General features: G+C 52.2%; 1 protein-coding gene across 1 annotated transcript in view; it reads left to right on the top strand.

Annotated features, from left to right (window-relative positions):
* Positions 1 to 25756, top strand: part of PAPPA2 (pappalysin 2) — an 89472-nt gene that overhangs the window by 58596 nt on the left and 5120 nt on the right. Inside the window, exons 15-20 of the mRNA XM_054072477.1 lie at positions 1515 to 1692; positions 3840 to 4053; positions 10781 to 10949; positions 11669 to 11801; positions 12931 to 13040; positions 15597 to 15668. Coding sequence (XP_053928452.1) covers positions 1515 to 1692; positions 3840 to 4053; positions 10781 to 10949; positions 11669 to 11801; positions 12931 to 13040; positions 15597 to 15668 — 876 coding nt within the window. The remainder of the gene's footprint in view (positions 1 to 1514; positions 1693 to 3839; positions 4054 to 10780; positions 10950 to 11668; positions 11802 to 12930; positions 13041 to 15596; positions 15669 to 25756) is intronic.

The raw sequence follows: 25756 nt of genomic DNA, 5'->3' as shown, positions 1-25756 counted from the left end.
ACGCGAGTCTCTGGGGCTGAGCTGGTCCCTGTGTCAGCCCAAATGAGAGCTTGAACTCGCACAGGATTTAGACAGATGGAGGTGAGGCCACGTCAGTAGGGTGGACCTTTCCCCTCCTTGGAGAGTTGTGAGTGCTGGTGGTGCCCAGCGGTGGGTTCCCCACGCTGCAGCTATCGGTGTTTGCCAAAGGTGAGGTGGGTGCTGGAAAGCGCAGTGGAGCAGCTGGGGATGCACGGCTCAGCCCCTTATCACCGGGGAGGTTACTAATTACGCGGCCATATAGCTCTGTGGGCCAAGGCATCCTCAGAGAAAATAAAACGTTGCCATTTTCCTCTGAAATGAAACTGCACAAAATAACCCTGCCTTCGGTGACATTGGTATTTGGCAGCGAGATGGCAAACTTGCAGCTGTCACAGCAGATGGCAGCTTGCAGGTGCCCTGCCTTCAGCACAGGCGGAGCTCTTGGTTTGGGAAAGCGCACACAGCTCTGCCCTGAGCATCATCTCCACCCAATTCAGCTCTGCTGTGTTCCTGACATGCACCTGAGAGTACCAGGCTCAAATTTAGCGGTGTCCTTCAGAGCCACTACGTCCAGGTTCAATCAAAATGTGTTGACTGGGAAAACTGACTGTATGACCAGCATGGTTGTACTCAGCCAGTTTAGGGACATCAGGAAGCTGTCAGATGCCTCTTTGGTTTGCAGCCCCTGTCCGAGGACTGCTGGGCTGGGGCTAGCGGCCTTGGAGTAGAAATCATGGGACTGTTAGGTTAGAAGGGACCTTCAGAGATCACCTTGTCCAATCCCCCTGCCACGGGCAGGGACAACTTTTATTAGACCAGCTTGCTCATGGCCCACTATCATCCATTGCTCTGCTTTGGTGAAGTCCATGGCACGTGTTCATCATGTTTAGAGGTGGGGTCAGTGGGAATCAGATTCTCATGCAGTCTCGGGGCTGTGTAATTGGGGTTTGTAAATGAGACAACATGGACCTCTGATGGCAGTGGGGGCTGCGGGCTGGGGCACGAGAGGGTTGGTGCATTTAGGGAAAAAACATCAACAGAAGAGCTGCCTGTCAGCACCTGAGGACCTGATCTTAGAGTGGAGAAAGAGGCAGTGCACAAATCTGGGAATAACTTGTAGCTGAAGAAGTCATAGCGTATCTTGAAGGGGTTTTCCTTTTTCCTTTAAGATGCTCTGGCACCGCCCGGGCAGCGCGCACGCCTTTTCTGAAGGCAAGCAGGTACAGACTGAGCATCAGAAGGTCTCTTGTGCAGGTGGCTTGTGTCTTACCCTGAGGGCCATTGACTTTGACACCCCAAATGTCACCCCGTGAATACGCAGGGGCGTTGTGACTCTGTGTCCAGAGTGGGGAGAAAGGGCACATTGGGGGAGGAAAAGTGGGGGAAAGCTGTTCTTGTCCCAAAACCTGGGTCAGCCCTTTCTGCTGTGTTGGCAAACCAGTAGCTTAAAGTCTGCTCACGAGGGGGCTGATGGAGCTTTGCTTTCTCTGCAGCAGGAGGCGGTGCTGACATGCAGCTCAGGACGCTGGGACAGATCTGTGACTTGTGACGCTGTTGACTGCAGCGTCCCTGACCAGTCCCATGTGTACAATGCTGAGTTCTCCTGCCCCAAGGGGACCACTTACCTGAAGAGATGCTCCTTCTCCTGCATCCACCCTGCCAAGCTTCAAGGTACGGTCTGGAGGATTTAAATCCCTTTTCGATGCCAACTTTCCATGCTTGTCCCAAGCTGTTCAAACAGAGCATTGCAACTCTGAATTTCCCAGTTTCCTGACTTCTACCAGCCAGGTGGGCTCTTGAGACCCAGTGGTGGGCCTCAAATGGAAATGGTGGGCATCCATCTTCCTTGAATGGGGACACCATAGTTTGAGGGTGCTCCCTGCGATTTCCATTCCCTGGCTGGCAGCCCTTGTCCATCCACCTCAGGGTGTAGGAGTGTCTTCTCCTGTTAGCTGGCAAGGTGTGACAGCCTCCAGCATTCTGTGGATGAGGGAAGAAAGGAGTGTGCAGGCAGCCAGTGTGGACAGACGGAGGACTTGAGAGAGCCAGAAGCAGCTCGGTGGCTGTGGGAGAGCCTGTGGTTCAGGAGGCCTGAGGCTGTATAAAGCTGAGGAGACTTCTGCCCACAGCTGCAGAGCAGCCTGGGAGATGTTCACCACCCAGACGCACAGCAGTCCCCCAGACATGCCATGGCCTGGCTTTCATTCTGCCGACTCCGTCAATAGCCGCAGGAATGTTTTTAAGCCAAGTCGGAGAAAGAAAGCTACTGTTCTTGTCTATACAAGGCTGAGCTGGATGGGATTTCAGGGGTAATTGCCTTGACAGCTTCAAGCATTGGGACTTTATGTGAGTTTCCACCAGCGCCTTTGCTCTGAGCAATCACATACAACAAATCATTTTAATGGGTGCCCTATTTTATAGAGGCATTTATAGCTGAAACATATGATTTTTTTTTTATTTTATTTTTTTTTTTAAGTTAAATCTAAGGAGCAAAACCTGCAGGAAATTAGGGTCTCGTTTCATGACAGGAGGGATGCTGGCAGGTCCTGGTCAAAGGGTAGCATCCTGCACCATCCGCTGCCTGTTGCCTTGGCTGGGTCAGCTGAGGGCAGGGCTTTAATCTGATCTTCCACTCACAGCCATCGCTTGTTCCTGCTGAAGTCAATGGGAGGTTTGCCATGGTCTTCCTTGGTGGGAAGGCATCCCCTTGACGGAGCGCCCTGCGTGGCCTCCAGTGGCCAACACGATGGCTGGTGGTGCTCAGCCAAGGCTGCCGAACCACACAGATAAGCTCGCAGAGGTCCAGCCGCTTTGGCTGAGCTGCCAGCACGGGGATCTGCCTGATGCTTGCCCTCCCTGAAGCTTGCAAGGCTAATAAATGCTAAGAATAGGCAAGGAAAGGATGACATGGCTGCATGGCACTCAGAGGCGGGGGGTGGCCCTCGGCAGTGCTGGCCTGCTGGGAATGCAGGCACTGCGTGGAGGAATGATCTTGTCCCTGCTCCAAGAGCAGTTGTAGGCAGAGCAGCAATCCCATAAAAGAAAGCGATGCTCCAAGGAGCGTGGAGCAGTCTGGCCACAGCAGGAACCTGCTGATCCAAACCCCTCAGCAGGAAGAGTCCCATTCCCAGTGAACCATCCATCATCCCCACCATGTGGGTGATGCAGTCTTGGACACTTGCTGCAGGCACACAGCGCTGTGTAGTTTTGGCCACCCATTAACTGGATCCACCAAACCCCCTTTTTCTTGGGAGAGACCGCAGAGAGCTGGGCTGTAGTACTCAACCCAAACTGTTAGTAGTGGGTGGTTTGAATTTCCAGTCACAGCAGTCAAGGCTCCTACATCTGTCCTGCCGGTACTTTCCAATTTGCAGTGTAGCACGGGGTGTCATAACTGCGAAGGGAAGGTAAGGACGATCTGCAAAAAGCACCTGGGGGAAAGCAGGGGTGGACTGAGCTAAATGAGACAGGTGGGTATCATACACAGAGGCCCCCAGCGCACTGAAGGCTCTCCTGAGGCATCACCACAGTGCGGAATTTAAAGAGGGTTTTAGGGAGACTTGCACAATCAAGATCCTTTCTCTGTTCCCTGGAAATTGTCCCTTACCTGCTTTTGCCTGCCTTCAAGGAATCTGGTTTTTGCCCTAGCCTGACCAACCATACAATGGAGTCCATGGTCTTCATGTTTGTTATCTCCTCTGACATCAGTATCTGCTCTAACAAGAGGACTTTTGCTAGTTGTTCTGAGCTCCCCTCAGCAGGACTTCATCGCTGGGTCAACTGTGAGTCCAATTCACTGCTTCTCTTTTTGAGGGCAGGAACAAACCAGTGGCTGACCTGCCTGGAGGATGGTCTCTGGTCACTCCCTGAAGCCTACTGCAAGCTGGAGTGCGACGCACCCCCTGCAGTGGCCAATGCCAAGCTCCTGGTCCCGCGATGCCTGCAGGGCAACCACGATGTGGGCTCAGTCTGTCGCTACAAGTGCAAACCTGGATACCACGTGGCTGAGAACATAGCGGGCAAGCCTAAGAAGTAAGTCTGTGTTGGATCTCTTATTGCTATTCCCTTCTTCCTCTTTTCTCAGTGTGAGGAAGGAAAGGTAACCACAGAATCATAGAATCCCTAGGTTGGAAAAGACCTTTGAGTTCATCAAGTCCAACCATACCTGTCCACTACTAAACGTATCCCTGGCACTAAATCATACTAAATCATACACTGGCAGTCTCAGAGAGCCAATTTGATAGGTACAAGGCAGAGCAGCTTCCTCTATTCACACAGATTTCTTGAGACAGGAGAGACATTCCCCTGGTTTAGGTGGCAGCAGGTGGGAACAAGGCACAAGCTGCCATTGCACGCATGTGCGCGTTAAGTGCTTGAACCTAAAGCATGCAAATTTTCCTGCACACCTCAACGTACCTTACTTGTTAGTTGCAGAAAAACCATGTACAGAAGTGTTGGTGGACTCTGAGGTAATTAGATGTAACAAGAGGCTGGAAGACTCCTGGAGTCTTTCATAAAAGTGATAAAACATAGATCAAGGCACTGGCGGTTGTAAGAATGAATGACTGGCTTTTGTCAGGGTTAGCATTTTACCCCCTGCAAGTCTTGGCTAAATTTAATCTCAAGCATTTCAATAGGAGGCGATTTTTCCTGATGTTTCGGGGGAAAATTCCTGGAGATTGACTGGCCCTGTGCTCAACCAGTATCGTGATGCTGGGGGTACAGCGGCACTTTGTCTGCAACGCCTCCAGCTGAAGTCCCCATTGGGTATGGTCACTAAAGATTCCCTGGCACTGTCTGGGTCCTCCCCAGCGTCTCGATGCTAGCCCAAATCAGGTAATTATGCACTAATTGTTTAATGCCCCCTTTCAGTTTTAATTGGATGCAGACTTCATTGCTACTTTGCTCTGGGGTAGGGTTGTTGTGTGCCGGGAAGCAGTTGCCAAATTTCTTGCCTCGTAACGAAGGAAGTGGTTTCTGTAAACAGCTTTTTGCAGCGTTCGGAGCATTTCTTGGGCCAAGCGAGCTAAGCAAATTATGATTATGGCTACGATCACATAAACTGCCTTGCAATCTGTGGAGCAGCTTGCGTGCCTGTGGCATTTCAGGCACTGGACGCGCAATCAGATCAATGCAGCGTGTGAAGTTAGGCCATCTCAGTCATGCTGCAGCGACTGCTGGTAAGAAGGCGGCCCTCTGGGAGTTCCTGAGGCTCCTCTCATGTCCCCATGGGTCTGAACAGCCTGTGAGACAAGGAGTATCATGTAAAGTGGTTTACGTTTTCATAGCCACGTTCATTGATGTAGCATCTTCATATTTGATATTATCATCGCTACTAATTTGTCTAACATTGTCGATGGCAGAGTACTGTGTTATAGTACTCTGAGATCCTCTTACGGTAAGCAAAAAGCATAAGCAGAAACGTCATTGTTTCCTTATTATGCAGAATGACTGCTATGTGAGTGGCCTGATTCAAAGCAAAAGGCTCGCCTTGGGAGCGTGAACCCTGGTGTGCCATCTCCTCTGGAGCTTTGCATGTGTACTCAGCACAAGTACGAACCCTTTGGCACGTGTAGTGTGTGGTCCAGTCAATTCCTGGATTGCTGAACTCCTGCTGGTGTTTCAGCCATGGCAGGCAGGGGATGGGAGCTGCCAGAGTGAGAGCTTGATTCCTTTCTTCAGACCAGTTTTGGAGAAGATGAGTTGTTGGAGAAGGTGGTGGAGAGCTCTGCAAGGAGCCAGCACTGGTGGGGCACAGGATGCTGCGGTGCTGGTGAGGGAGCAAGGTCTCAGCTGATGACTCGGACATCAGGTTCTGAGGTCTTCTGAAACCTTTCTGGGTTCAGCAAACTGAGTTCTTGATCTCTTGTCTCCCTGTTGTCCATTAACCCGGTAAGCACTAGCCATGCTAAAGGATTTAGTGTAAAACAGATGTTGATGGGCGTAAGAAAGCAAGACTCTTTACACACACTAAATATTGGAGATGCACGTCAGGCATGATCCACAGCTGACACTGAACACTTCTATGCCAGCTAACCAGTCTAATCTTGGAAACAGGGTCAGGCTCCCTTTGAGTTATTCTTCTAGCTCTGTCAATCCTGCCGTTTAAGCAGGGAACGGTGGAAGCAGCATAACCCCCTGCTGGCCTCCCCAGCAGCTGTGGGGCTTGGACTGCTCTCCAGGGAAGGTGTAGAGGCATCTTTGGGCGTCTGTAGGTTCCCAAGCAATCAGCCCATTCTGCTACTGTGTGAAAGACATCTCATCTTCTCACAGCACTGTTAAAAGAAGCTTGGTCATTTCCTTCATGGGCTGCTTGTAAGCACCTTCCTTCAGGATCCCCCGTGGACAGGGACAGTCAAGCTGTAACGTGAGTAAGCTGCAACCCAGACAGAGCTCATCACTTCCTCACTAGCTGTTTTTTTGGTCAACCTTCTGCAGTGCATTCCTCTCTCATGCACTTCATAAAACACTGTGGTTGCTACAGCTGGACTGCGGCCGCAGCCCCTGGGGCTTCGCTCCTCGCGGCGGGGCTGTAGTGCCCACCTTAGGCAAGCCTGAGCCACGGCTGGGGTCCAGCTGTCTCTGCTCAAGATGAGATGCTCTTGGACACAGATGCTCACTTCTGTTTCCTTAGCTGAATTTTACTGCGGGGGCAGTAAGGTTACTTGGAAGGCTCTGGCACTCTTAGTTGAAATTCATTTCCCGTAGCATCAGTAGAAGAGAAAGGGGATGAAGAAATCTGTTGACTTAGAGAAGAATCTTTTATTTATTAACATGAGTGAGGAAAGGCCCTTCAGAAATCACTGCTTGTCAACAAGGGATCCTCAAGGAAATGTTGATTGTGTAATCAAGATCCTGCCAGAGATTTGCTGCTTTTCTGCTGGCAGGATGGTCTGACTGACAGTGCTGACATGAAGGGTAAATATGCTTTGACTCTTCCGAAAGGAAATCTGGTTTCAGCCTAGAGAGCCCACATAACACCCTGGCTTCCAGCTGCCAAGCTGTTTCACATCTAACACCAAAATAACAGTAACAAGGGAAACTTAACACACGCATTGGTGCTTTGTGATGGGAGGTCTCTGGTTTTGGGCAGTATCTGTACAATGGCAGCACCAGCCCACCTACCTTGAGGACTGCACGGAGCGATAAACTGTGCAGGAGCAATGTTTGGCATCATCCAGAACTGCAGCATTGAAAAAAGCTGGCCTGAAAGTCAGAGGTCAGATACTTCGAGGAAAATGGGCATCACACTCACAGAGGTCCCTGCTGTTGCTTCCACCTCAAAGTGACTTCTGAAGCAGGACTCCAACTGGAATATCTAGGACATCCTTTAAAGGAGCACTCTAATGCTGGGGGGATGCTCTCAGTTTGGGGACAAAAAGGTCAGACCCTGCAGAACAGTTGTTTCACTTGCCCTATGCGCGGTTGGAACTGGTTGATCTTTAAGGTCCTTTCCAACCCAAACCATTCTATGATTCTGTGTGGGATGATAATTTGGAGAGAAGAGACTTTGTGCCTGCAGCACAGTAGGACTCGGGGGTCCTACCAAGCTGATATTGCTTGCTTTTAGTTTACAGGCAAATCTCCCTACTTCCCCCCTATTCTTTTTGAAGTTGTCAGTCTGCCATAGGAGATGAGGCTTTAGGCTCATTTATCACCACCGTTCCTGTACAGCAGACCCGGTTCCACCAAGTTGGCCACCCCAGTACGTGGCTGGCTCCCCGTCAGGCCCCTGTGTGCTCAGCTCCTGGAGCTGGGATAGCGCTCTGCCTTCACGGCAGATGCAGCCCTCGCTGGCCTCAGGCATCTCAATTGCCTCCTCTATCCATTAGGCATCTGCTTGCCCAGTTTGGGGGGGAAGCTCTGACTCTGATTTTCCTGGCTTCCTTGTTAATCCTCAAGAAATGCTGCTAACCCAGATCAGAAATAGCTGGGGGAGGCGGGGGTGTGGAAGTTCCAAGCTGCTATGAGGTTGTATTTTTTATACATGTGTGTACATATGTTTTTAAAGACTCTCCCTGCCCTCTTCATGCCTTAATATAAACTGCTCACTTCATACCTGCCTCAGTGATCCACACGCCACCTTCTACCCTGGGGTCAGCCCAGGCTAGCTCTGTTTGAAGTTCCCAGCCTGGATGCTGGTGGTGGAGTGAGCCTCCAGACAAATGTAGCTTCTCCCCTCAGGTCCTGGGGGTGCAGGTCCAGGGAGAGGTGGGAGAGGCCGTGCATGGTGCCAGCCCTCACTGTAGTCACTCTAGAGCCGCACCAAGAGGAGCTGATGAAGTGAAGACGATGGGGCTCTGAACCACAGCGTGCACCTGTGCAAACTGCAGCTCCTGCTGCATGTCCTCGGCACACTTGGCCCATGTCCCCAAGTTTTCCTGTGGCTCCTTGGTGAAGGGCCTCTGCCACCATTTGGAGGGGCACCAGGAGGTGCAGTGGCTGCATGGGTTATACCCCGTTGGCAGAAAGGAGCAGCTCTCCACAGGATAACTCTCCATGGCCAACTCTCCATGAGGACAACTCTACACAGGGAAGAGTTATGGTGAGGGGCTCCCCATGAGAAATGGCTGTGGAGAGTTTCCCTACACCCTGCCCGTGGGGGAGTGAGTAGCAGTGTGTGGCTGGGATGTTCCTGGTTTGTAAAAGAGTTAGCTCAGTGCCCAAGGCATCGCTGTTGTTGTGAGGCTTTGCATCCTCCATTTGCTTCTACTACTGTAGTGCCATCATCTCAACCCCTGGTGATTTACCCCTTGCAAGTCATACAGCTGGATCACACCCTGTGTGCCAGAAAGTTCAAGAAGGGAAAACTGATGCTTTAGGGAGGACCTGGACACAGATCAGTACCTCTCAGTGTGCGCCTTCACTCACTTTTAAAGGTGAGCAAAGCAGAGGGTTCAAACAGACATGGAAGGGGCAAGGTCTGATGAGGGACCTCTTTGAAAGGCAGTGGCCACCCTCCCCACAGGAAGTTTAAACAACAAAGAAAGTTAAATTAGGAGTGGGCTGAAACCCTAGATACCCATGATGGGATATAGAGTTGTTCTTCCTCTCCAGCCTTCCAAAATAATACACGGTCGCAGTTCCCCTCCATCAGTTCAGGGCTGCTGTTCTCAGGGTGGCTTTGCAGTACCTCTCGCTCCTTGGCAGCTGACACTATGTCCTCCTGCGCTCGTGGCATGGTCTTATGCAGAATTTATGCAGAATTCTGTGCTGAGGGACCTGCCACATCCCATCCTCTCCTTAGCCTGCCTCCGCATTACCTGCTGGATCCTGAATTCACCACAGCAGGAACCCACTGTCTGCCTTAAAGGGTCTTTAGGAAAAACAAATCCCTGATTCCTGGAGGGAAAAGGGGAATCTCCAAGAGCTGGAAACACTTAAAAATGAAAGTGTTTCAAAAAGCTCTCAAATTTCCCATCCAGGAGTTCCCAGCAGGAATGTAACGGCGATGGCCACCAGCTCCCACCGCAGATCTGGCGGTGGGGTGCAGGTAGGGTCCCCTCACTGCTCCAAGCTGCGCGACCCTGCGCTGCGTGTTGGGGAGCAGCCAGAGGGCCCCACACAATGTCTGCTGCTGCTCAGAACAAGGGGCAATTCAGTGCCTCCCGCAGGGGTTTCTCTAACCCAGACAAACCCCGCTGTACGTACCTGTGGCACGATACCAACTCCACAGCGGGGTGCCTGGAGCCCTGCCTGCTGGCACCGGCGCTGGGAGGGAGCCGGGGCGAGCGGCTGGCTAGGGAAGAAGGATGGCGGGTGGGGGGCAAATCTCATTAAGGGTGGAGCAACCCGCACTGTCAAAACCCGTATGGTGAAGTCTGGGGTGGCAGTGATATGTCCTCATCTGGCAGAGCGGCCCCCAGCCAGCCCAATGCCACTGTGTAAGAGATGTGGTGTCTCTGTCGCTGCCAGGCACAGGAGACTGAAAACCGGGTGGGCTCTGCTCCTGGACTTTTTCTTCCTTTCTTTTTCATTGATTTTTGGCAAGTAGTTTGTGCCTGGGCTGTTTTAGCAGCACGGGATGGTATTGGTCTGCCGCTGTACGACAGCTCCTCGGCGAGAGCAGGATTGACAGATCTGGCTGGAGTACAAAGAGGAGCCTCAGGAGTAGCTGGGTGCAGGCCAGCAGGATTTACTGGTGGAGGCTCACTCCGTCCAGCAAAGTACGGAGCTACTGGCAGTGGGACAAAGCAACCCAGGACCTGCAGGGGCTGTGGGGCAGAGAGGAATGGGTTAGGGGCACCACGAGAGGCAGGGAGCAACTGAGTGGGGAGGGCAAGGAAGAAGTGGCCAGAGCTCCTAAATCAGCACAATCCCCACAGCGAGAGGAAGGAATAACCTTGGTGGAGTGTGGGCTGTCGCTCCAGGAGGATCTGCTGATGGTGAGGGGTGGGCTGGCACAGGAAAGACCCAAGAAACTGGCTTGGTGGTTCTCTCCCGGAGGGTCACACAGCCTGGAGTGGTGAGGGGACCCCATCTGCTGCCCACGGCCAGACCTGAGGCAGGAGCCGGTGGCCATCCTTATCGCGTTCCCACTGGGAACTCCGAGATGGGAAACTTGAGAGCTTTTTGAAACATTTCATATTTTAAAATATTTCCAGCTTTTAGAGATTCCCCTCTTCCCTGTGGAAATCGGGGATCTGGTTTTCCTAACCCTCTCCTTGTGTGTCTCTAGGCTGCTCCTCCCTCTGTGGGATGCTTGGTATGTGTTTTGTTTGGGGTGCTGCAGCCCAATCTCGTGTCTGTGTTTCTCCAGGAAGTTCCTGAAGGTCCAGTGCTTGGAAAGCGGGCAATGGGAAGAGGGGCACTGCATCCCCGTGGTGTGTGAGCCACCCCCTCCTGTCTTTGAGGGCATGTACAACTGCACCCAGGGCTTCCAGCTGGACAGCCAGTGCGTCCTCAATTGCGAGCCGCGGGGACAGCAGGTGAGTGGCTCTGGGGAGAGGCAGAGGTCGGCCGAGTGTTGTGCTTAAGAGCACCTGAAACCAGCAGGGCTTCCTGTGCCCTGCTCTGCAGAGGGGCCCCGCGGCTGCTTGGCCATCCTCAGGGCCAAATGCCCTTGTACCACCACAGAGCAGCTGCTCTGCAAGCCCCGAGCTTTTCTTACTGGATACCTGCCCAGGGATGCTATCCTGCTCCCTGGTGACCCTTCCAAAAGGCAGTGGTCCTAAATGAGCCTACTTGTCTTGAGTGAAAAGGGCGGGAGGGCACAAGTAGAGGATTTTCAGTGGGTTTGAGGAGCTGCTGCAAATGGATTCACCTGGGATGATGGGCAGCCTTGCTGCGACAGGCTTGCTAAGCAGAGAGCTTGTCTGGGGATGGAGGCTGTTGCCTGCCAGGCTCTTCCACCCAGGTTTCACGTCCAACCTGCTGAAAGGGTCTTATTAAGTGAAGTGTGGTCAATCCCCTCTGATGGGACCTGGGAGCAAATGGAAAACAATTTGCTTTCTGGTCAGTAGTGCAAAGCGCGCGTGAGCTGGGTCAGATGGCTGCAACCCAGCTGCCCTGGAGAACTTCTCTCTGGACTTCACTGGCAGTAGGAGAGTCCTTGCATTTTGCTCCCACTGGAGCTGGGCAGTAGCCAGGCGAGGTGAGCTCTGCCACTACTGGTAGTAACGCTGGCTGCTCTCCCTCTGCTTTGCAGGTTCCCATCGCTTGCACCAAGGAGGGCTTATGGACAGAGGAGTTCAAACTGTGCGAGAGCTTACGGGGCACCTGCCCACCACCGCCGGAGCTGAACTTCGTGGAGTACAAGTGTGAGCAGGGGCACGGCATAGGTGAGGGCAGACAAAAGCTAAACAGAAACCCAAACCTTAGGTTGGCTTAGCAATCACAGAGACCTGAAGGTTATGGTGACTCTTCTTCTTGTACCAATCCCCACTAAATCTATGGAAAAACTCCTTGTTTCTCTTCCATCCTCTTTCTGAACACAGAGCCGGGTCTGGCTTTAGCCTTGTCCATGCCGTGGTTGTGCCCATAAGCAAGACTCAAAGCTAAAGGTGGCTCCAGCATAAGCACCTCCCTTTTCAGCAGGAGTACGGACTCATTTCTAGGGCAAACCTAGTCTTTTGCAGTTGTTTTCCTAATCTGTAGCCCTCCACACCCCTGCCCCACTCCGAGGTCTCTGCTTGTTCCTGCTGCTGACGACTGCGGGGTTCACGTGGCAGGTCATAGATAAAAGCTGCCATGACAATCGCATGTAGCGGGGCACTTTCACCACATGAGGGATCACATCTTCTGTTTCTTTCTCCAAGACTTGGTTGCTTAATGCTTTCAGGAAAATCTGCAACGCTCAGTCCCAGTCACTGCATCCCGTCTGGCGTCTTGCTGGATAGGACACTTGAGCAAAGCCCGTATCACCCTGACACAAGGCCACCAGTCACAATCAAAACACATGGGTCTGATCAAAACAGGCTGAGGTGAGGGCAGGGGCAGAGCCTGCTGTAATTGAGCTCTGGGCAGAACCAATGTGAGACTGGAGTTAGGACTGGGATCCATTGTGTTTTCCAAGCTGGTTTTTGCAGCTTTTTTTCTTCCTGGATCATGGGAAGGCAGTAGGAATTCAGCATGGTAGAAAAACTATGAAAAATGTTTTCTAACAACAAACATCCCATAGCATTCAGGCCAGACTTATTTCCACGCTGGATCCAGTGTCCTGCCATTGGGGCTTGAATCTGCCTCTTAAAGTGTGTTCATTGTTCCCCTGGGCGAAGGGAATTGGCCATAACTCCTGCATAATTCAGGATCTGGGGAGGAATTCTCATCTCAGGTTGGTAGGAAAAGGTTCTCCTCTATGTCCGCCTCTACTCTCAGTGAGGAGCCCACAGGTTTGGGTCTGGTGCCCTCCTGTAAAACATCGCTGTCTGATTCCTGATGAATTCCTCCAGTCTATCTCTCCTCCCGCAGGAGCTGTGTGCGTACCTTCCTGTGTCATACCTCCCAGCGACCCCGTCATACTGCCCGAAAACGTAACTGCTGAGACTATGGATCACCGCCTGCAGCCCACCAGAGTCCAGGTGAGCAGGGAGGTTCACTGACAGCATAGAGGGGGAGCTCCTCCTCCCTGTCTGGTATTTTTTAACCAAAATGTCTTTGCCTTGGGTGAACAAGGGTAAGACTTGGAAAGACAAGCAGCATAAGTGAGTTTGGGGCTGGCTGGCCCTCTCCAAGGAGCTGCGCAGGCTGCGTGCTCTACCTGCTGCTCCCCATAACCAAGTTCCAGCACTCAGGTCCTCCTGTTTCCCACCACTTCTTCCTCTTTCCTTCCCTGCAGACACTACTGCCTAGCCTCTTGTTCTCCCGTACCAAAGTTCAGCATAAATTATCAGCTTCCAAGCCAGCTTTCAAGGACTTGCAGGATACCACAGTGAATGAAGTTAAATGCAGGGATCCCACTGATTTTTCAGGACGTGCTGCATGCCTAAACCTGCTAAGCTGCTGTTACTGTCAGCCAGAGTGCTGAGAGAGCAAAAGCCGTCCCTGGCACGGTGTGAAACTTGGTCCCCGATTACCTGGCAGCAGAGGTGCAATCCCAGGCAGGCATCTCGCCGCCAGGGAGGAGGCAGGGCACTGTCAGCTGAAAGGTGCCTCTGGCTGCCAGGACCCGCTGGCCAGCCGGTTGCCTCTGCTGCTGGAACGGGAGAGCCTTTCCTTCCCCATCTCTTACTCATTTTGTAGGCAAACCAGCTCAAATAGCTCAAATAGTTTGGATCCTCACGGCACGACTTTCCCAAAAAGTAACTCTGCCTGGGTAATATTTCTTAAAATAAAAATGAAATGCATAAGGAAGGAGGTGGAACAAAGAAAAGCAAACAATCTTCCCAGGAGCCAGTGCTCCCATCCAAGCGCTTTCCCCTCCTCCTGGGAAGCCGCAGGAGGCCCAGCATCATGCCTGTGGATACTACTGCGTGTCGCCTTGAATCAGACCCGTGACGGATCGCTGCCGGGGGCTGAGGACACCCGGGGTGTGTGGGACGGTTAAGCACGAGCCTTGGAAGGAGTCCTTGCCTTTGAGGGATCACATGGCTTGGCCTGTTGAGCTGGTGGCGTTCGGCTTCCCTTTTGCTGCCACTGTGGGCTCTCGTGCAAGGGAGGCATTTTGCAGGAGGAGGAGGGAGAGGAGCCGTTATTTTAAGATGTGGCACTCCTCTTTGCCAGGAGCATTCTTCCTGGACCATCTTGTTTTCCTCTCTGCCTCGACTCCTGCCTCTGCTCCCTGCTTTGCTCTTCCAAGCACCCAACAGCTTGCCATTCCTGGGAGCTGCCATGCTTCCAGGGTGATGGAAAGGATGGGATGAGCCGCAGCGCCCACCTGAGGAGGGCCCAGTCCTGTTTTGCTTTCAGCTCTGGCTCATTGCATCCCACAGCCAAGCAGGTTTGTCCCTCCGCTCTTATTCCCCAGCCTGGAATACGAGTATGCTAATCGGAGTATGTTAAAATGCCACTTGAGTTGCACCACAGCCAGACAGGAAACACCCCAGTAGGGTTAAGATGCAAACATCCTCCAGGCTGAGCAGGGGTCCGCTAGCTCAGCCAGCACCCCTGGCCTCTGCCTGCTCTGACAGCAGCTCCCTCGGGGTCTGCCTTCCCTGCACCGAGGATGTCCAGGACCTCATCCTGCCCCTGCTCCATCATAATCTCGACTGAATAAGCAGGAGATGGGCCTGTGGCAGGTCTGCGTGGGCAGAGGTGCTGTGCCACCCAGGGCTGATGTAGCCAGGCCGCCTGCTGCCCCACGTCTCAGATGGGAGGCTAGGAGAAACCATACTCGCCCTTCTGTGCAACTCCTGCGCTGTGAAGGGCATCTTAGGACACTTTCACAGGCCAGCTGTTGTTTTATGGGGCCTCAGATTTCAAAGTCTGCCTGAGCTTTACAAGGAGGAAATTGCATGTGCGGTGGGGCTTCTCTTCCCCGTGTGTAATCATGAGTGCTCCCCACAAACCCCTGCTGAACGAGTGGGACCACGCGTTCCAGCACGATGAAACCGAGCCCTTCACATCTCCCTCTTGTGTCCAGTTGGCTGCAACAGTGAAGTTTGTGCCTCATAAATACCAGCGATAACCTCAGCCCCACCAGCGAACGTGAGTCTGGTGTATCTGCTCCAGGGAGGCGAGTCCTCCCAGGACCCGGTTCTTGGAGCCTGAGCAAGGGTCAATGAGCTCCTTGATGCAGGCACTGAGTGATGATTGGCTGAGGCTCCCATCCCATATAAGCAAGAAGCTGGTGAATCCAGCACCACATAAAGAGGTGATGGCAGATTCCAGCCTGTGGTGGCCCTGGGTGGCTTCCTCCCAGTAGCAGCTTGTGGCCAAGTCAACCACCACGAGGTGGCACTTCCGGCCAAACCCACTTTTCTGATGGTCCCTGGCGTCTCCCTTTGTCCTCTCTCAGTTGTGTATCTAAACACAGCTACATTTACACACATGAGGGTCTGTGTAGCCTTGAACAGTCCACCCTGGTTTGTGGGTGAACCGGGCACAACGCTTTTGGTTTTGATGGGTTTGGGAGTGTTGTTGGCTATGTCCTCCCTCTGCCACAATGCCTAACAGCTCCTTTCTCCTTCCCTCCTCAGCACATTGTGTGCACGGGCAGGCTGCGGTGGTATCCGGACCCCTCCGTCATTCACTGCATCCAGTCGTGCGAGGTAAGCCCCCTCTACACCAACCACGAGCTGCCTGCTCCTTGCAGGACACCTTCTGGTAATGAAGACTTGCTCCAGCGCAAAGCCAGGTGGCTTTGGCTTCATGCTTGCTCCAACCTGGGCTAGAGCTTGCTGGCTAAGCACAGAGAGCAGAGCAAGCATCCTTGGGTATGGTTCCCCACCGCTGGGGCGATGCTGGGGAACAAGAGCTGCAGAATCACCCATTTCCTTCCTCGGCTGCTTCTTCTTGGCAGGCCCAGGAAGAATGTTCTAGCAAAAGGATTTCACTGGCAAGGGGTATCCCCAAAAAGCCTGTGCTGACTCCAAGCTTGAATATTTCCTTAACCAGAACCACAGTTCTAGAGTAACGCAGATCCAGAAAAGCCCTGCGTGACTCATATGTCCAATCAAAACAACTAGGATTTCCAGCCTCGTACATGCAAAACAAACCGCTCCTGAAGAATCTGCAGACAAAGAATTCCTTGCAGAAATCGGTTAGCCACTCATTTTGCTTTGAATAATGACCAGGCAGGAGAAAATCATAGGCAGCCTGGAGTCAGTTCACAAAGGAAATTAAGAGTAGGCAGTCTTTGTCAAGCACTAGTTGTGATTATGATTGAGGATAAAAGGAAAAAGGGGGGCTGGGGAAGGTGATGGTGTATTTTGGAATGTTGTATGCTGAAAAATTGGGATTTTTACCAAAAGGGAGAATGTAAATGAAGTTTGCACCCCAGAAATAAGTTTGGGTTTTGCTGATGTTTTATGTGCTCATTTCAATTCAAATGATTGCTTTTGCTCACTGATTCTGCCTAGTTCAGCTCTTTGTCAGCTGAAGTGTGGGAGAAAAGGTGCTGCTGAAAGGGGCCCATCCCCTGGAAGGAGATGTTATGGTCAACGGAAGATGCAGCAGTTATTTCCCAGACCTGGTGGCTGTGTTGTGTGTCTCTGCTGCAAGGTGGCATGGGCTGCAAGCGCGGGAATGAGGTGCTGCGTGCTAGGGAGGTGTTTGGTGGCTGGGTAGCAGAGCTTAGCGATGGATCCTCTGGCATGTGAGAGATCCAGGTCTTTCTAAGCCACACTTTTTAGCTCAGCTCTGGGGTAACGTATTTGAAGTAGGATGAGCTTATGTGGAAGAGGATGGTTGTGGTGATCCTCTCTGCGGTTCTTCTGCTAGCAAGGGAGGAGTGCTCTTTGTAAGGGTCTCTGGGAGTTAGTCCTTCCAAAAAGAAACAGATGAGGGATTGAAGTGCTCCTTCTTCCCTTCCTCTGCAGCTCAGGGGAGAGAAAGCCAACACAGATGTGAGGATGATCCCTTAGGCTTAGGTACTCCAGAACTACCCCAGCTTTTCCTCCTCTCTGCCTCTGCCCCTCACCTTGTGTCTATATCTTCAACAAAAGATCCCATACAGGATGATGAAAAGTGCAGCTTGTTTGTGTGCGTGAGAGAGAGAAAGAGATAAGGACCAACTGTCTGAAATCCCAGCACCTCACAGTAACAGCTACTGGCTTCTCACGAGTCACAGAAGCATGCTCACGGCCAACAGGACCTCTTTGTGTTCCTGGATGCTTGTCACTCCCTTCTACTCTTAGAAAGCAATCCTAAGCAGCAGTCTTAGAATACAGGAGGTTAAGCAAGTAAAAATCTTGCAGTATCCTACCAGAAGATGGAAAGTCCATGCTCTTCATTGATCCTGTAGAGCTTTTAATACCTTTTCTGCTTTCAATTAATCTTTCATCAGGAATGACCAAGCAGCACTTACTCTTCCAGCTGAGATCGCACCAAAGCCCTGCACAAAGCTTCCTTGTACTGGAAATGTCTCTTTTGATAGGACCCAGGACTGTATCTGTTACTTCTGCAGTTGCATCAGTCTGGCAGCTCAGAGACATCTTGAGGTCAGCAAGTACACCCAGATCTTTCTCTACCTCCTCTGTTTCCAACTGATGAACTCCAAGCTAACAGCAGATGTTTTACTATCAGTGTGAGTGCCTGCCCTTCAGTTTTATACAAGTGAATGTCATCCTGTTTCTCTCTCTCTAGTCCTTTGGGTCATCTAACTATTCGTCAGATATCCTGATGCTCCTCTGTGGAACAGTGCCTTCTTCCTCGTTAGAGATTTCGTCAGCGCAGGCCTGTTTTTAAGGTCACAGTCACTCACAGTAATACTAATGAAGATTTGTCCTCAGGTTTTCCTTCACCCTGGTGCTCTCCTTTTTGATTCAGCACACATCCACTCCCTCCCTGTTCTCCTCCTCCTCACTTCTCACATACATGTCTGATTATTTTTTTCATTGGGTTTTCTTCTATGATGCTGCAGATTGTTACGGTTGAGCTGATAAGCCAAGCCTTCCTAGATAACTCTTTTTTTAATGTGTTTTATAGCAGTCATTATCTTGCCATGAAGAGTAACTCTTACCAAAAGTATCTTATTCAGAGTCTTGCTCTGGGAGCTGCTGGTCAGCACTGGGAAGAAGGGACCAGTTACCTTGTTTGACCACAGAAAGTGTCCTGAACGTTGCTTCCACCTCATCTGTGCTCACTTCTACCCTCATATCCCTTCTTCTTCTACCTTTGTCCTTGTGACAAGAAGCACTGCAGTTCTTGGAGGCCATTTTGCTTTGGACCCAGTCTCTTGGGGACATCAAATGGCAAAAGTCAGGTAGCGACAGAATATAAGCTTTAATCTGTCCTTGCTGTGTGATTCACCACCACCACATCTCCTTTTCTTGTTCTCCCTTTCATTTCCCTGCATGAGAAATGTTCTTCCCTGAAGAACATAGCCCCTGCTAGGTCTGGTGTGGTTCAGCTTGACCTGACCATGGGACATCTCAGTCCCAAGTTCCTCCTCATTTCTCAGTAATCCCTCACTAGAGGCACCTCCTTTAGGAGCTCAGCGTCTGCTCTCCACTGGGCAGTGAAATGCTGTTCCAGTGGACAGTCCGGGTCACCTCAGGTCTGGCTCACCTCTGGGCATGCTGCTGTGTCTCCACTGACTGCCAAGGGCATGTTGGATGAAGAAGCTTGCTCATCTGGACGCCTCGGCGAGGGGAACAACCCTATGTAAGAGAAATCCAGGCCACCTGACTGCTTGCCCTGTCTCTCCCTGGTGGAGTCGCTTCAGGCTGGGGCCACAGTAGCTAAGCTTCAACATCCCCTGCCCTAGCTGGAGCCCCACCTCGCATCGGAAAGTTCAGGTCACCACACAACAGCCGTAGAGGGACTCTCACTCATCTTCATTGTACACTGACGGCGGATCAGCCTGGCTGCTTATCCCACTCGCTCCTCTCCCCACCTCCCTTCTCTTCCCATTAATCTGGTCATCCATCTGCCTCCCGGTCTCTCGCTGCACCTTGCCAAGTTCCCCATCCCCAGAGCAGGGAGGCACGTAGTTTGGCAAGGGAGGGAGGGACGCAAACCCTTCCAGGAGCCCATCAGGAATACAAGTTAGCACCGAGCGCACTTCACCTCTTGAAGGCCAGCGGAACATCTTATCCCCTGCCATCAGTAGAAAAACAGATGGCAGAATTGGGTGGGGGGGAAGAGGAGGGGGCTTTGGGGCTGGATGGAGAGGGGAGTGGAGGAGGAGAGAAATCCCTCTTCCCCACCATGGTTTGAGAGGTGGCAGTTGTGTTCCTGGTGTTGTTCTTAGCTGCTGGGAAGGAGGGGTTTGCAGCATCTGGGGCAGTTGTCCCAAGCCAACCGGCCCACAGCCACACTCCTCCTGTGCTCAGGAGTAAGAGAGGCTGTTGACTTTGGAGGAGGAGACACCACCTCCAGCTCTGTTTCATTGTCACGTGCAGGTAGCAAAGGGATTTCAAGGCAGCTTGCTTTGCACAGACGACCAGTAGGCAGAGCCTCACACTGGTATGGTAGGAGCTGGACAAGACCTACTACACGCTGTGGTTTGTAACGCAGGGTAGCAATTCCCTCCCGGTGTGACTTGGTGTCTTCTCTGGTCGGGACTGGTGCTGCTGCGCTTTGCTCTGAGCTGCGCTGCATACACGCTGGGGGATGCAGGGACTTGGCATAAGGTCTCTGCCTCACTCCCAGGGTGAAGGAAGTCTTCTGGGCCATACGAGAAAGCTGTCATGACTGGGAATTTCTTGGGTTTTCCCCACCTGAGGACAAGGTCTCGCTGCCCTTGTGTGTGCTGCTGTGTATGTTTTCATGATCGTAAAGCACTGATCTGTTCTCTGTTTTGTGGTTTTTCTGATCTATTACTGTGGAAATTATGAATCAGGGATTGAAGTACATTTGTGGTTGCAAGTTGTTCTCGAGTATTTCGATCCAACAGGTAGTCAAGGACCCTGATGGATCCTTGGCTCTTCCCACTAGCGTGCACAAACTCCTCGCTCAGCACGTCTGTGGCTCTTGTCCAGCATTTGTCAGCCAGAATTAACCCCTTTGAAGGCAAAGGCAATAGGGACAGTGGGAAATCTTATCAAAAATCAGGGTCCTACTGGGCTTTAGAGTGATGGGAGACAGGATGTGACTCGTTCCCTGGGCAAAACACTGCAACTGTGGCCCAGCTGCAGGCAACTGCCTCTGATCCTCACCATCTATAGGGTTGAGGTCTTGGAATTGTCCCTCCTCCCAAGCCTGGGGAGCTCTGATTTTGTACCATGGCAAAGCTTAGCGCAGGAAACGAGGCAGAAACATGATGCTGGTGAGATGCTGTGCTCTGGGAAAAAGAACCTCTTCTGCTCTCCTGGGGCCTAAGGTGATGAGGACTTGAGGCACCCCGGCTTCCTCAAGGAGACTTCCTAGAGCAACTAGGTGTCTGAGCATGGCCTGAATTTAAACTTGCCCTCTTGTGATGCTCACATCATCATTGGCTCATCTGTTCCTTTGGGAGCATTTCACGGCACCTTTCTCCAGTCCACACTCTTCCTCTATCTGCCATCTGGCTTTGAAAAAGTGGGGAGCACCCCGCTGGATGAGGCTGCTGTTCTTGGAAGCAGGCAAGAGGCAGACCTGGTGACCGCTGTTCCTTCAGGGCCCTCACCAAAGCCTACGAGGCCATGTCATCCAGGTGGCCAAAAAGCACTCAATGAGCTGCCCCAGGTTCTGCCGCGTTCAGAGTTTGGATAGTGCACGACGTGTTGGCCTCCACAACTCCAGAGAGGACACGGTGGAATTGGAAAAAGCAATCAAAATGATGAAAGGGATGGCACAGCTGCCCTTCAAGGAGATCCTAAACCAAAGGTGATCCTAAACCTAGAGTTTGGAAAGCAGGAGACTGCTGGAGGTTTGCCAAGCCACAGAGGTGCTGGATGAGGTGAATGCAGAACTGGGGAATGCACTGAGGCTGGTCAAGAGGCTCATTCCAAGCAGGTGAGGGAAAGTGCTTTTGGTGAGCACTGAACTCTGAAAAGGCTGCCGTGTGAGGCTGCAGGGCTGAGTAGTAGCTCTAAGTGGAAAAAGGGATTAAATCAGTGGACACCAGATCCACAAAGAGACACTGCAAAGACCAGGCAGGGCTACACCTCCCTGCAAGCCTAACGCTGCATGTGGAGGTGTACGAGGAGCATGGACTGACTGCAGGCAGTGGTTGTTTCTGGATCAGACCTGGCCCAGCAAAGCCCTTTATGTTGGGGAGGTGGAAGGCAAGATGGGGACCTCTCTACATGCTCTTGGCGTGAGCAGCACAGGCCACAGAGCGTGGGGGACAGCTTTTCAGGGGATGAGCCCACAGATATGTATTTCTTCTCCAAAAATTTCTGTTGAGGCATACTTTTCCTAAACTGTGAGAAGATCCTGTCCCCTGCACACATGGAGCGTGATTGTAGCAACCTTATATTCTTAAAAGATAAAGCAAACAGAGGGGAAGAAAAATGATTGATTCCACACCTCCATGGTGCAAGGACAGGCACGGTTCTCCTGCCTGCAGGGACAGGCTTACAGAGCCCCGAAAGACATTTTGGCATGGGTAGGACCACAACATCCCAGGGCTGGTGCTGTGCATGCAGGAGAAGCCAAGACTTCCGATGCCACGAGCACCAGCCTGCGGTCCTGCCCTCAGCAGCTCGCCTGCTGCCATGGATCAGATCTCCTGCCAAGCCATTTGTGCAAAATATGTTGCAGGATAGAACGGGTTATGGAAAACAAGCCCTGAAAACCACAAGGGCCTCCTGACCCACTTGTATCTGGTTTCTGCCAAGTTCTTGTTACAGATCTTAAACAGAAAGAAAAACAATGTACGAGGGATGAAGGGGAATGAATATTCGTGTTGGAAGAGCAGTTGGCAGCGCTACGCTCGGGGATGTTTGTTTATTATCAGAAGCGACTCATTGATTTTTATTTCAGCGGGTGCTTTCAGTGGCTTTCCACTCCTTTTGTCTGTGTCACCGGCCGCACGACTGTAGCTGCTGGGAGAGGGGAAAGTGGAACATGGACAGGGATGGAGGGATGGCACCTGAGCTGGAGAGGGCAGGGAAGTAGCCATGGGCCGGGGCATCCCAAGTGCTGCACAGCCACGGGATGGGGGAGCTGAGGCTGCTCTTTGGGTCTCCAACCACTGCTGATGTGGTGCTCCTGTAAGCACTGAGATCAAGGCTGAGGCTAAGGATCTTGACTTAGATCACGGACAGAAATCTTTTATGGAAGCAAAGACCTGATATGATGTTTATCTACACCAGCTTCCTATCCCTTTCTTCACTCTTGTCCCTGTGAACCGGGGAAAGCTCTTTCCAGATGACTGTCCGCCGAGCCATGGGGTCACTGAGGAACAAGGCACTGAGCAGGAGGGGGGAGAAGAAATGCACCCCATCCGGGAGCCCAAAGTACCACATAATTCTGCAGCAGAAGTGTGTCCAAACCAAACCCTGGCCTGGGACACAGAAGAACTTTCAGACACCATGAAGGCAAGGAGCTGCTCTCCCGGTATGGCCGTCTACAGCAGCATTCAGGCTGGACACCAAGCAGCACTCTAACCTCTGCACTCTCCAGCCTCCTTCAGGCACAGATCTTGTCCAAACTCAGTGCAGACTGATTCAAACAGGGCCCAGATGTTTGCAGAGAAGCTGTGTCCAAAGGACCTCCTTTGTCCTGAAGAACACCTAAAGCTGCATACCAAGACTGCTTGCCTTGGGCATGGCAGTACAAGTGATGGCACATAGGCCGAAACCAGACGGCAGGACGCCGCCTTCCAGCCTGTCACCCCTTCCTTGAAACATTCCTTAGAGTATGTGGAGTACTTTCTCAAGCAACAAGCCTCTGTTTTCTTAGTGAGGCTTGAGGAGAAGGGTGTTGGAGCTGGAGCAAATGCTCCTGAAGACCAGAGATGTGACGAAAGCAGTCTGCGTGCTGAGCTGATGAGTGACTGCTCAGGGACACCAGCATTTCTCTCTTTTGCTTTCTAGCTGTGTCCGAGGTGATAGGGCAGGTCCACCATGTCTCCTAGCAATCCATCCTGCAGGCATGTGGCTCCAGGGGACATCCACCGTAGCTCAGGAGCAGCTCAGGGGACTCCAACTAGAAGACATTAACGTGGTGGACAAAGGGCTGGGTTTGTAGGGATTTGTTTCCCTTTCCTTCAGGCCACTTGGTCCCAGGTGCCTCTTGCCAAAGTTCTAGAGCTCCCATCCTCTGAGCGGTACTCCCACCGTCTCCCTCCCCACGACGGGCCAGGTAGCGCTTGCTTCTTGCTCAGAATGGCTCAGGGCAGCGAGGCATCCCAAAAACCTCTTTGGGCAGAAGCCAGCCCTGTTCCCTCTCTGTCCCTCTCTGTTTTTGAGAGCTGGTTTCCTCCTTGCGTGCCGGAGAGCCTCAGGAAGGAGAGAGGGAAAGTGAATGTGCTTGGGGTGTTGAAGGGGGGAGAAAATAAAAAAAAAAAATAAGACACACTGCAACAGAGAGAGGGCCAAGAAAAATATTTAATCCAAACAATGAACATTGTCGTTTCCTCCCACAGTCTGCATTCCCAGTCAACTTCCCTGGGCAAGCACAGGGAGCCAAGAATGGCCGGGCTCTCTGCCTCACCAGCGCGAGTGTGTGTGCAAGGCAAGGGATGTGTCTTGGGGACACTGCGCTATAGCATCGCTTTAACCAGCTCCTGCCACGTCTGCAGCTGAAGAGACTCACAGCAGTCTCTTCTCTACAGTCTTCTGTAGGAAACAGTGGTTTGGAGTGATGTTGGAGTGATGTGGACCGGGACGGGAGGGAAAATTTGCAGGGACTCAAGGTGAGGTGGTAGATGCATGGGGGCTTTCAGTGAACTAGACTTATAACAAGGTTTTGGGTACTCTTCCAGTCCTCTTAGGGACCTTGAGAGCTTTTGGAAACATCCTGGCTAGTGGCTGAGGTGGGAAGGAAGAAAGGAAAGGCATCCAGCAGAGAGAAGCTGCTGCAGGCTCTTCATGTTCTCCTCTCCCCACTCACCCCTGCCTGCTCCCTCCTGCCACGTGCAGTGGCTTTTGCCTGGGACTTGGCTTCTCTTGCGCATCTTAGACTGCTGAAGCTGCAGCCACATGCAGCCCTGGGGCAGCTCAAGCTACGCGTCTCGTGACTCTGTCAGCTCCGGTTCGGGGTGACATCCCCCTGCCGCCAAATGGGCAGGGGTTTCCAGCTAGGTTAGGTGAGAAGCTGGCTCTGGCTACGGCTGCTTTCTCATTTCTGGTGCTGATGCAGAGGTTGATCAGCAGCCCTGTCCCCATCTCCCTGCCTCTCCATCTCCCTCTTGTTTCCTCCAGCCGATCTTTCCATCGCTAATGACTCACCCATTACAAGAGCAGAGCTAACAGCAGTGAAGCTGATGCACGAGGCGTGGGTCTGATAGCACGGCAGCTTTGCCAGGGCTGGTCTCTGCCTGCCTCCCCTGCTGAAATGGTGGTTCCCCTCTTCCTCTGGGGCTGCTTTGAGAGCCACAGCTGAGGAAGATGAAGACACCTGCCCTTCCTCAGCTGCAGGACCACACGTGGTCATCCCGGCATGCAAAAGGTCCAAGGCTGATTCCCACAGGGAAGGATGAAAGGGCAGTGGAATCCGTGCTGACTTTGAAATAGTGCAAAAGCAAACTACACAGCCTCCTTAGAGGAGATCAGCACAGTCGCAGAGCCCAAAACCTGTGTGGCCTCCTAAAGGCTGAGGGGAAACATTTTGCTCCTTAAGCCTGGGCTTGATCCCCTGAAACTGGGGTGTGGGGTCTCTCTGGCCACGGACACATAGAAATTGGAAGCACTTTCCATCCCAGCAGCAGGACAGCCTTTCAGCTCTTCGGTTACACAATTGGCCAGGTGCAGGCTGAATTCTTTTTTTCATTTTCCCACCTTCCTCTGAAGCATCTGGAATGGGTTGTTGCCAAAAGCCAAGGTGCCAGGCCTTCAGGTCTGCTCGACCAGAGCAAAACCTGCGTTCCTGGCAAAAAAACGTTCATCAGTCGCCTGTGACCCAGCGGCCAAATGTGTGATAACTGACAGCATCTGTGATTTATTCTTCATGCCCCGTCTTTCTCCCACTCTGTCACACCCTTTCACGCCCTTTTGCAGTGACTCAACCTACATATACAGTAGATTGGAAGAGTCTGGATGCCGCCTGCCTCCCCGATGGCACTGGGGCCTCACCAGGGGGATGCCGGCTCCAGGGATGGACCCTGCTTGGCCTTGGGAACCTCTTCCCTATGAGGGTGGGGAGGCCCAGAGTGCCCAGAGCAGGGGTGGCTGCCCCATCCCTGGAGGGGTTCAAGGCCAGGTTGGATGGGCCTTGGGCAGCCTGATCCAGTGGGAGGTGTCCCTGCCCATGGCAATGGGTGGAACTGGGTGAACTTTAAGGTCCCTTCCAACCCAAACTATTCTATGATTCTGTGATTCTATTGCATCTCCTGTCAGCCTCGAGGGAAACGGCACCACCGAGCCCTCTGAGATGCAGGGATGCAGTGACATCTAACCAGTCTTTTTTCACACTTCTTTGCCTGCAATATTTTTCCCTCTTTTTTTTTTTTTTTTTTTAACCTTGATTTTTTTCTCTTTTCCTTCGTGCCTCTTGCCGGCTTTGAAAGCGTGTGGTTTTTTTAGCCTATTTAAATCGCCAAGCACTTGATTCGCGGTTACTATTTTTATGCTGGCAGTGCAGGGCTCTGGCCCAGCGGTGCCAGATG

This window comes from Cuculus canorus, chromosome 8 (assembly GCF_017976375.1).
Source record: "Cuculus canorus isolate bCucCan1 chromosome 8, bCucCan1.pri, whole genome shotgun sequence".
In the NCBI taxonomy this organism is placed as follows: Eukaryota; Metazoa; Chordata; class Aves; order Cuculiformes; family Cuculidae; genus Cuculus; species Cuculus canorus.
This window is presented reverse-complemented; position numbering and strand designations above follow the sequence as displayed.